This window comes from Dendrobates tinctorius, unplaced genomic scaffold, assembly GCF_039654945.1.
Source record: "Dendrobates tinctorius isolate UK_male_01 unplaced genomic scaffold, ASM3965494v1 ptg000270l, whole genome shotgun sequence".
Classification (NCBI taxonomy): Eukaryota; Metazoa; Chordata; class Amphibia; order Anura; family Dendrobatidae; genus Dendrobates; species Dendrobates tinctorius.
In genome coordinates this window covers 1,208,532-1,220,499 of record NW_027361937.1, presented here as the reverse complement: position 1 = coordinate 1,220,499, position 11,968 = coordinate 1,208,532, and the positions used below count along the sequence as shown (strand labels likewise).

General features: G+C 47.2%; 1 protein-coding gene across 1 annotated transcript in view; it reads right to left on the bottom strand.

The window, feature by feature from the left end:
• Window positions 1–250: 250 nt before the first annotated feature.
• LOC141069671 (protein kinase C delta type-like) overlaps window positions 251–11,968 on the bottom strand; it is a 32,755-nt gene continuing 21,037 nt past the window's right edge. Inside the window, exons 2-5 of the mRNA XM_073559449.1 lie at window positions 10,485–10,678; window positions 8,066–8,206; window positions 1,723–1,839; window positions 251–1,478 (exon numbers count right to left, since the gene is read on the bottom strand). Of these exons, the coding sequence (XP_073415550.1) occupies window positions 1,332–1,478; window positions 1,723–1,839; window positions 8,066–8,206; window positions 10,485–10,496 (417 nt within the window). The 5' untranslated portion in view covers window positions 10,497–10,678 and the 3' untranslated portion in view covers window positions 251–1,331. The remainder of the gene's footprint in view (window positions 1,479–1,722; window positions 1,840–8,065; window positions 8,207–10,484; window positions 10,679–11,968) is intronic.

The following is an 11,968-nucleotide window of genomic DNA, read 5'->3' as shown; positions in this document are numbered from 1 at the left end:
ATAAAAAAAAACTATTGTTATTCTCACCTTCCGACGTCCCGCACAGCCTTCCCGCCTCTCTCCACGCTCCCGGTCCCAGTAATCCTTTGTGACAATTACCGCGATAACGTCTGTTCTCGAGGGATCGCGACGTCTCGCGGTCATTCGCGATGACGTCACACGAATGACCGCGAGACTTCGCGATCTAGCGAGAACGGACGTCATCGCTCGCAAAGGCTTACTGGATCGGGCGCATGGAGAGAGGCGGGAAGGCTGCGCGGGACGTCGGAAGGTGAGAATAACAATATTTTTTATTTTAAATTCTATTTTTTACAGGGATATGGTACCCAAAGCCCAGAGGACAGTCTCCGCTCCTCCGGACCATGGGTACCATCCGCAAATGTTCTGCTTACTTTTCGCATGGTGTGCACAGCCACTTGCGGAAAGTAAGCAGAACAATGCATTCCTATGGGTGCGGGATCGCCGCGATTCTGCGAAATTAATGAGCATGCTGCGTTTTTTACCGCGAAGCGATTCTGCCACGGTAAAAACCGCAGCATTAGCACAGCATTGCGGAATCCCATAGGAATGCATGGGATGCTTATTTTTCGCGTTTTTGCGGCAAAATTGCGTGGTTAAAACCGCCGCGGAAACGCAAAAAAAAGCCACGTGTGCACTCAGCCTTATTGTTTGAAAAAGATTCATGGGAGTGGGACCATTGATAATCGCTGATCTGACGTGCTGTGGATTTCTGTGCTATCAAAGCAGTGCCATAAATGTGAGGAAATGTAATGATTAATAATTTAAGAGAATACGCTAAGATGTTAGTAGCAATGTTTGAAAAAAAAAAAAATATATATATGGTCTCTTCCACCTCTTAATAGCTGGCCAACACTCACCTTTTTTCCCCAGTCCTCTGATAGCATTATCACAAGTATGAGGAAATCCACTGCCGATAATGGTAAATTTATTATAGGTATGAGTAAGATGGTATTAAAGAAAAAAAAAAAATCCGTCCTCCTCCACCCCTTAATTGATGGCCATCACGCACCTTGGCATTTCATCATTGCCCAAAACAGCACCAAAATCAGAGCTGCAACGAGCAGGAGGAAATCCTATTACTAGTCAGTGTAAAATGTTTGGCACATGCCTGTGATTGCAATAATGCGCATATATTATGGCGCTTATACTTCCCACCAGCTCATAGATGGGTCTACTGGCTACGTCATTCTCGGTGTCTTCATTGGGGTCCCTCAAAGTCTCCATGGTCACCATCATTCTTGCAGTGTTTGTTCAAGTGATGTCCAGTCTTCAGTCTTTTGGAAGCTCACGTGGACAGCTCGCTCTGATGACTATAGAGCTGGTGTCTGGTCAAAGGTTTCCAAGTTGACAAATAAAAATACCTCTAACACAGTCTGGTCCTTTGTTGATGTAAGTGCTCTGACATCTGCTAGTTTGTCCGGATGGAATGGTTTAGGATGACGGGGAGGCTCAGATGGCTATAAAAAGGAAAAAGGAATTCTAAAATTACTACTTTTTATCAAAAATATTCAGGATTGAGAGTCCTCAGTAGTTGATACCTTTTAATGGCTAACTGAAAAGATGGTAATACATTGCAAGCTTTCGAGACTACTCAGGTCTTTTTATCAGTCTCTATTTAAAACAAGTTGCTTTGATTAAAAACTAGTAAAAGAAAAGGCACAGCTTGTGATACGAAGACATCATATTTGCTTGTATACTTACTACAGGGACGTGTGCTGGAGTCAGTTTCAGGGCTTCCACAGAGACCCAGATGATACGCTGAAAAAACCTGTACTTTCTGATGTTACTGTCGGCTCCTAAGCGACTGGCAGGATCTTTCTGTAAGGAGCCAAAAAAGAAAAAGCCAAAATCCATGAATGTAAGCAGTAGAGAAAAACCGGATTACTTACCGGTAATACTCTTTTGTAGAGTCCACGACAGCACCCACTGAGAGAGGGGATCCGCCCCTAGGAACAGGAAACCTACAGAGAGATAAATGGTGCGGTCCCCCTCGCTCCCTCAGTTTGAATTACAGAGAACAACTGAGGAACCGCCAAACATGTTTTAGTCAATTTGCTTAGACAGGTCATCCATCCTTATATACAGAATATTTGTACATTTGCTATACCTATCTACATACTAATCCCTAATTCTAATCTCCACCACCAGAGAGAACCACTTGTGAAATTTTAAGGGAGGGAAGTGAGCGGGTGCTGTCGTGGACTCAACAAGAGTATTACCGGTAAGTAATCAGGTTTTTCCTCTTCGCCACGACAGCACCCACTGAGAGATTTTCAGAGATAATCACCTGGGAGGGCACACCGTGTTAAGGACAGATCTACCAAAAGCCAAGTCCTCGGAAGAGGACACATCTAGTCTCTAGTGACTACAGAAGGTAGATGGAGAAGACCAGGTTGCAGCCTTAGATATTTGTTCAATTGGGATGTTCGCCCTCTCGGCCCAGGAGGATGATATGGCTCGAGTAGAGTGCGCCTTAATGCCCTGTGGCGGGTCCTCTCCTTTTGCCGAATATGCCATTGTGATCACATCTCTGATCCACCTGAACAGCGTGCCTCTTGTAACTCTAGCTCCCTTCTTGCTACCCTGGAAGGAGGCAAAAAGAGACCTACTCTGCCTCCAGGGACTGGTCCCATCTAGGTAGGCTAGCACAGCTCTTTTTACGTCCAAGGTGTGATATCTAACTCACTCCAGTGTTACAGGGTTCTCGTAGAAGGAGGGTAGGCAGATCTCCTGAGATCTATGAAACTTAGTAGCCCGTTTGGGGAGATAAGACAGGTCCGTCTTCAACACTAGTCTGTCTTGGGTTACCGACAGGAATGGGGGATCTACCGATAGGGCCTGGAGATCACTTACTCTTCTTGCCGAGACTAAGGCTAATAGCAGAGCAGTTTTTAATGAAAGGCATTTCATTGATGCCAAATGCATGGGCTCGAACGGGGCCTGAGTGAAGGCATCCAAGACGAGGCTAAGGTTCCATGTTGGTAACTGAGGTATGTGAACTGGATCTGATCGCTGACAAGCTGCAATGGACCGGGCCACCCACTTGTTACTTGCCACATTGTAGTTAAATAAGGCTCCTAGGGCCGACACATGGACCTTTAGCGTATTAACTAAGAAACTCAATTCTCGGCCCTTCTGAAGGAATTCTAGAATGGCAGTAATGGGTATTTCACCGGAAAGTCTTGCTGGGTGGAAGGCCAAGAATTTTCTCCACACCTTAGCGTAAATCCTCCTTGTGGATTCCTTCCTACTTTGTAGAAGGGTGTCAATCAAATTTTTTGAGAACCCTCTGTTTCAATAGCTCATTCTCAAATTCCAAGCCGCTAGGTGCAGGGCTTTGACCCGTGGATGGTAACAGGGCCCCTGTGAGAGAAGGTCCTGATGTAGTGGCAGAATCCATGGGTCGGTTATTGACATGGCTCTCAGCCATGAGAACCACGGCCTCTTGGGCCAAAACGGGGCTATCAAGATGACCCTCGCGCCTTCTTGTCTTATCTTTCTGACCACTGTTGGTAACAGTACCATTGGAGGGAAAGCGTAGGCCTGTAGGAATGTCCAGGACGCTTGTAGGGCATCGAGCATGTCTGGATTGTCCGCTCTGTATAGAGAAGCGAACCTTTTTACGTGCCTGTTGGCTCTTGTCGCGAACAGATCTATTTCCGGTCTGCCCCATCTTGCCGCTATCATCTCCAAGATGTGCCGGCTGAGGATCCACTCGCCTAGATATAAGGTTTGGCAGCTGAGGAAGTCCGCCCGGGAATTGTCCACTCCTCTGATGTGGAGTGCAGATAAGGAGTGGAGATGCACTTCGGCCATCTGTAAGATTCTTTCCGTGATAGACATCAACGGTCCTGATCGCGTGCCTCCTTGCCGGTTTATGTATGCTACTGCGGTGGTATTGTCCGATTGGATTTTCACGTGGGTTCCTTTTAGCTGCGGGAGAAATTCAGATATAGCATAATATATTGCTGTTAGTTCCTTTATACTAGAGGAGCTTTCTGCTTCATGCCCCAACCATTGACCCTGCAGCATCTCCTCCTCTAGGTGGGCCCCCCACCCTGAGGGGCTAGCGTCCGTCGTGACTACTTTAGAGGGAATAATCCACCATTGAACTCCCTTTAAGAGATTGCTAGGGTCCAACCACCACTCCAAGGAGTTAATCACTTTGGGTGATAGGGACATTCTCCCTTCCAACCGTCCCTGCAGCCTGTTTCTTGTAAAATGGCCCACTGCAATTTTCTGGAGTGGAATTGGGCCCATTGAACTGCCGGAATGCATGATATTAGGGACCCCAACAAGGACATACCGTCTTAATGATATTGTGGGTTTCTCAGTGACCCTCCGTATCTTGTTAACTATGGCCTGTGCCTTTGTTTCTGGTAGAAAGCATTTCTGACTTACGGAGTCTATTTGAAGGCCCAGGAACGTCTGATGGGTTACCGGTTGCAGCCTGGACTTTCCCCAGTTGATCTGCCAGCCTAGTGTCTGCAGGGATGAGACAATGTCAACTATTCTATTCTCACATTGGGAAACAGAATTCCCCACTATGAGCAGGTCGTCCAAGTAGGGGACAACTAGGGTGTCATTCAGCCTCATATATGACATCACCTCCAGCATTAACTTGGTAAACACGCGAGGGGCCATAGATAGTCCGAATGGCATCACCGTAAATTGGAAATGTCGAATCCGGCCTCTGAACCAGAGTGCTACTCGTAGGAATTTCTGGTGCCCTCGGTATATGGGGGATTGTAATAGGCATCTTTTAGGTCCAAGACTGCCATATAGCACCTGGGGAACAAGAGTTTTATTGCTGAACGTATTTACTCCATTTTAAAAGGCCTCAGCCTCAAAAACTCATTAAGCTTTTTCAAATTTATTATTGTCCTAAAGGAACCATCTGGCTTAGGGACTAGAAATAGGGGAGAATAGAACCCCATCCCCCTTTCGTCACTTGGAACCTCTATCAGGACGCGCTTAGATAACAGCGCTGTAATCTCCATTTCCTATGCTTCCTGTTGTGTCTGGGACTTCATAGAAGTCAATAGGAAGGAGTTCGGTGGGTACCGAACAAATTCTAGTTTTAGGCCTGATGAAACGATATTAATGGCCCAGGGGTTGGATGTAATCTTCTCCCATTGGTGGCTGAATTTTAGTAGCCTGCCACCTACCGGTGAGTTGGTGCTGTCGGAATCTGTCCCCTGGTCTGAAGGGACGTTTCCCAAATAGGTTGCCCCTCTGCTTGGGATCCTTATTGCCCCAGCGGTCCTGGGGTTTGAAATCTTTCTTTTTCCCCAAACGGAGGCTTCCTGAAGGCTCTCCTGTTGAAGGGAACATACGGGTTAGGGAAACTTTTCTTCCTCTCACCCGCCTTGGTTAGGATCTCGTCCAGTTCTGTGCCAAACAGGTACTTACTGGCAGGGTATAGTGCAAAGTTTGGTCTTTGTCTGCGTATCTCCTCTCCACCCCTTTAACCATAAGGCCCGCTGGCCCGCATTGGTTAGCCCTGCTGCTCTAGCAGATAGTCGGAGTCAGCTGAGGAGTCAGATAGGAAGGCCGCTGCCCCCTTAATCAGGCGAATAGAGGAAAGGAGCTTGTCTCTAGATGCTCCGCTTTTAATCTTCCCTTCTATGTCATCCAACCATATTAACATGGACCTTGCTGTGCATGTGGCTGCTATCGCTGGCTTGAAGGCTGCCGCGCATGCCTCCCAAGATCGCTTGAGGAAAGTATTTGCCTTACGATCTAATGAATCAGCTAGCGTCCCCGAATCTTCCACTGGCAGGGAAGATTGGCGAGAAGTGGAGGCCACTGCCATGTCTACTTTGGGTGCTCTTGACCAAGATGTCAATTCCTCATCATCAAACGGGTATTTCCATTTTGAAGTTAAGGGGAGGAAGGTTCTCTGACCCTGCTTCTCCCACTCCCTCCTCACAGCTCCTTTATTTCTGGAACTACTGGGAAGGACCGGATCTTTTTCCGGGAGATAACCGCAAACATCATCTCCTGCGGAGTTTTGGAGTCCTTAGTCTCAGGTAACCCCATGGTATTTCGGACAGACTTCACCAAATTATTAACACTGTCTGTGGGGAAACACATCTGCTCCTCCTCATCTGAGGATAAGTACTCCTGGGATCTATCTGAGTCCAGCTCCCCAGTCTCTGACGGCGATCTAGACGCCGGTGAAGCTATTCCTCTGACAGATGAGTGCCCCCCCAGACTACTGGAGCTGCCTAAGGCCTGTAGCTCCTCTCTAATTATTGCTCGGATATCCTCCTTCTTTCCTGAGTATTCCTCCTGTAGGGTCTGCTCGATACAAGACTGACATAGTCTCTTAGGGTGGCCGTCTGGGAGGGACTGGGAACATAAGGCACACTCTCTATGTTTCGCCTTCTCCGTTCTTTTGGCCTAAAGGGTATGAACAAGAGGGACGCCATCAGCTGTGAGCCTGACTATAACCCATTCACCCGTGAATCTCGTCAGCATAATACCGGCTGCTGGGTTCGCGACTCAGGCTGAGGCGAGACGTGGGACAGTTTCTTCTCTTTCCGCTTCTTTTCCGTGGGCTCGCTCTGCCTAGAGTGCCCGCTGGAATCTCTCCTGGAGCTGCCACTTCTCCTGGTGCTGCTGCTCCTTCTCGTGCTACCGCTTTTCCTGCTGCATTGTGGGGATTCCCCTGGCTGGTTCGACTGGAGCAAAACCGGGTCGTTTGTGGACGACATAGCGGCTCACCGGTGTGGTTCTGGCCGGTGTTTTTTATGCAGCTTCCTGGTTTCGCCCCCTCTTTTTTTTTCCTCTCTCTCCCCCCTAGTGCGCATGCGCGGTCGCCTATTCTCGCGATTCCGCGTTCTTCTGTCTTACCTGACCCCGGAAGCTGTTCCTGTACTTCCGGGTCACACCTCAGCATGGGAGCGCCGGCTTCCTCCTCTGCTCGGTGTCTCGGTATGTCATTCTCCCTTTCAGCGCTGCTGGCACTACTACGTCCACGCGAGCCCGGGGCCCCTGTTTCTCCCCGGCCTCACTCCATCGGGGGGGGGTACCATCCCCTGTGCCGTGCTCCTGTAATGTGTATGTCCCCATATTCCAGGGGGGACCTGCCCACAAAAGTGAGCCTCGGCACTCCTTAACGAGGTCTCACCTGCATTACCAGCCATGGGGGGAGCCATTCTCTGATCCGCCCGACGCTGCTTCCAGCCTGGGGCCCCTGCTGCTCATATCATGCAGGCGGGCGGCTACCAGGCCAGGCATCCTCTTCTGCGGGTTCCTTCTAGGAACAGGAAACCAAACTGAGGGAGCGAGGGGGACCGCCCCATTTATCTCTCTGTAGGTTTCCTGTTCCTAGGGGCGGATCCCCTCTCTCAGTGGGTGCTGTCGTGGCGAAGAGGAAAATAATGACTACTGTGCAGAGAAGAGAAAAGCGACATGATGCTAACTCTGAATGTGTATCAAATTTTTGACAATCTGTGAAACCTGGTAAATTTCAATAATTTGCAATTTGCTTCTTGGGAATCACCTAAAATGATTGCAGATATACAGTACAGTATTGTTGAAAATTACATCAGTCAGTGAAGGCTCACAGGACCTCTGATGCATCCATCCAGGTTTCACCATAATCTCTGACAGACGTCACTTCCAAACAGAAATCAGGTAGGTACAGGTGCTTACTAAGAACAGCCGCCTCCATACTTAACTAACAAAATAAAGTAGCACTCTATAGCGCTAAAGCATGCAAACATGAAAATTATGAAATTTCATTTAGCCAATTTATGCGCTAAGTATTCTCAACTTTTCATATTTTCTAGAGCAGTAGAGGTAGCTTAGCAGTAGAGATAAAACATTAAAAGACTGTATAGATTGTGTGTGTGACAGCACAGCAGTGAAAAACGGTTACCACAAGTTTACCCATCTATGTTGAGTACTTGCAATTTGTAAATTTTTTGAAAAAATTTGGAAGAAGCTGGTTAATAAAAATTTCAAAAGATTTTCTCTTCTCTACAACTGTAACATTGTATAAATCATAGTACTAATTACGTGTAAGACTACTGACCTGTTGAATGATGTTCCTGATGCCGGAGGATTTATTGCTGAGTGTCTGATGGTAGGCACACTCATCGGTAACCATTTCTTTTAAGAGGACACCAAAAGAATACCAATCTACTCTGACGTTACTCACCTTCCCAGGAAAAATCTACATGAAGAAGAAAATAGATAAAGAGTAGGTCAAAAAGTTCCATAGCTTCAATGTAACAAAGTTTTCGCTATAAAAATTGGAAGACTTTGCAATACACTGAGAGTGGATGATTCCTCTGGTTGTGGCGGAACTTTAATATTATGATAACTTCCACTAAGACTGAAAGGAACCATTCTGCTCTTCTGAACTTCAGACCCCATTGTTGCCTGAATTGTAGCTATTTGGGTCTGTAATGCTGGCAAAGCACAAAACACAATTACGTATTTTGGCCAGTCTCACAGATTTCGGAGAGATCATATGATGTGTATGGAACCATCTCAATTCAGCTCAAACACTTGATGTTGAATTTCAAATTCAGGCTGAATTTCAACGCCCGATCCCTTTGTGTTTGGCATAGTCATACTTTCCCCTCTCGTTCAGAATGAATGAACACTCAGCTGAGCAAGCATGCATGTGTATGAGGAGGTGGAGAAAAATAGCTATCTAATGTGTATGGTAAGCCAGATGTGTGAATGCGTCAGATATTTATGTCAGAACTAGATGGTGGCCCGATTCTAACGCATCGGGTATTCTAGAATATGTATGCAGTTTATTTTTGAAGATTTAATAATAATGCAATAATGCACCCCCCAATCTTGATATGTATGGTTCTCTCACCCCCTATCCTGATATGCATGCTACCCCTCAACCCCCTATCCTAGTATGCATGGTCCCCTGACCCCCCAATCCTGGAATGCATGGTCCTCTCACCCCCCAATCCTGGTATGCATGGTCCTCTCGCCTCTCTTTCCTGGTATGCATGGTCCTCTTACTCCACTTTCGGGGTATGCATGGTCCCCTCACCCCCCAATCCTGGAATGCATGGTCCTCTCACCCCCCAATCCTGGTATGCATGGTCCTCTCACCCCTCTTTCCTGGTATGCATGGTCCTCTTACCCCCCATTCGGGGTATGCATGGTCCCCTCACCCCCAATCCTGGTATGCATGGTCCTCTTACCCCCCAATCCTGGTATGCATGGTCCCCTCACCCCCCTATCCTGGTATGCATGGTCCCCTCACCCCCCTTTCTTGGTATGCATGGTCCCCTCACTCCCCTTTGCTGGTATGCATGGTCCTCTCACACCCCAATCCTGGTATGTATGCTCACCGTCACCCCCCCTTTCCTGGTATGCATGGTCCCCTCACCCCCCAATCCTGGTATGCATGGTATCCTCACCCCCCTTTCCTGGTATGCATGGTCCCCTCACCCCCCAATCCTGGTATGCATGGTCCTCTTACCCCCCTTTCGGGGTATGCATGGTCCCCTCACCCCCCAATCCTGGTATGCATGGTCCCCTCACCTCCCTATCCTGGTATGCATGGTCCCCTCACCTCCCTATCCTGGTATGCATGGTCCCCTCACCCCCCATTCTTGGTATGCATGGTCCCCTTACCCCCCTTTCTTGGCATGCATGGTCCTCTCACACCCCAATCCTGGTATGTATGCTCACCACCACCCCCCTTTCCTGGTATGCATGGTCCTCTCACCCCCCAATCCTGGTATGCATGGTCCCCTCACCCCCCTTTCCTGGTATGCATGGTCCCCTCACCCCCCAATCCTGGTATGCATGATCCCCTCACCCCCCTTTCCTGGTATGCATGGTCCCCTAACCCCCCTTTCCACTCTCTGTCCACGACCAATCAGCAACGCGGCCCTGTAGCCGCGACCAATCACAGCCGCAGCCCTCTAGCATGTAAAAAAATAATATTAAAAAATAAAAAAAAAGTTATTAGACCGCTGATGACGTCGTCTTCTTTCTCGCTCTCGCGAGAGTGACGTCGGTCTTCTTTCTCGCTCTCGCGAGAGTGACATCATCAGCGGTCTAAGCCGCAAAGCATTACTGGGAACGCGAGGCCAGGCGCGTGGAAAGAAGACAGGAGGCCGTCGGAAGGTGAGAATAACCTTTTTTTATTTTAATTCTCTTTTTTACAGATTAAGGCCTGCACCCGATTGGTCGCGGCCTGGCGGCCGCAACCATTCAGCGGCAGGCGCAGCTTACGGTTACAAACAGCTGTGCCTGTCGCTGATTGGTTGCGGCCGCCACCAATCAGCGACCCACGATTTTGGTTACAGACAGACATGATAAGACGATTATATATATATATAGATTGATTGATAGATAGATAGATAGATGTCCCATTTATTGTAATGGACATTTGTAGGATTAAGTGTATGATCCAGGCTGACATACAATTGTAGTATGAAAAAAAAATAGAAAATCTCTGTTCTTCTCACCTCAGGAGCCATGTAGCCTTGTGATCCAGTGGCTGTTCGTTCTCCATGAATGTTGACAATTGCAAGACCGAAATCTTTGATCTTAATAGGGCCTGCTTCAGATATTCAAGATATTCTCTGGCTTGACGTCTCTGTGGAGGACATCCTTTGAGTGGAGATATTGGATTCCACAGACAAGCTCAGCAGCATAGAATCTGACAAATACAAGAAATTAGTGACCGTCTGCAGAAATACAAGAAATCCTGTCCGTAGTCTAATAAAGTGGCCAGTTAGGATTCTTTCCAGGTACTGGTGACTAAAATATTGCTTTATTCTAAACTATATTGCCATGAAAAACACCAGAACTCCAAAGAACAATCAATACTGATAACAATTGCGCTTATATATATTTCTATACATGTATAATTACATAGACCTTTACCTTGCACTGGGGATATCAAGCTGTCCCCTTCATTAGTACGAAGCTGTAAGGCTTTGTGCACACAGTGCGTTTTTGAAGCATTTTTGCGTCGTTTTTTACAGGTGAAAATGGGTCAAAAACGCTATGCAATTCTTATGCAAGCTAATTCAATGACAATCCTGAAGTGTTGTGCACATGATCAGTAAATTTACTTCGACTATTTGTGTTTTTTTCTGCATCATTTTAATTCTTTATGAGTTTCTGCAGTGTTTTTCCACCTATTGACTTCAATTGAGTCAATCAAATCAACAGCAAAAAAGCATGTATAAAAATGTTTGCGGATTTGTTGAGTTTTTGTTTATGTATTTACAGACTTCCTATGGCGTTTCCCACGCGGTCATCTGTGTGAGACTGTGGGAAACACCGGTGCGGTCGTTCTTATCGGCAGTAACGCTACAGCCGGTAAGACCATCGGTCAGAGAGCTTCAGGATCATGCTGTCAGATGTCAGCGTGACCCCACAGCTGTGACCTGCGATAAAAGAGCTTACCGCAGGTCAGCAGGCAAGGGCTAACGAAAGTACTGCTCCCATCGGGTTACGTCTGCTGTCACTGATAAAAGCGACCACAGGTGCCACTGATGGGAGAAATAGTCTTCCAGTTAAAAAAAAAAAAGTAAAATTACATACAAGTTCAATTAAAAATAAAAAAAACTTTATACTCCCCTAACACCCAATCCCCGATGCCCTCATCACCTAGAAAAACGTAAAATAAACCAACATATACTCACCTATCCATGTAATCACGAGTGTCCCACGGCGATCTGACGTGTTGAAAAGTCACATTGGGAGATGTAACTGCTCTACCCGGCCACTGACGATACACTGCAGGAACATTTAACTTATGTCAGTATATCACTGAGCTGCCGAGAGAGGTCACCGTAGTTCATCAGCTGATCAGCTACAGTGCTCTTACTTATGGTACCGCTGCGTGAGAACTTTCTCACAGCAGCTCAGTGATACACTACGGGAGCGATTACCTCCTGTCAGTGTATCGCCAGCTGTCTTTGAGAGCAGTCACATCATT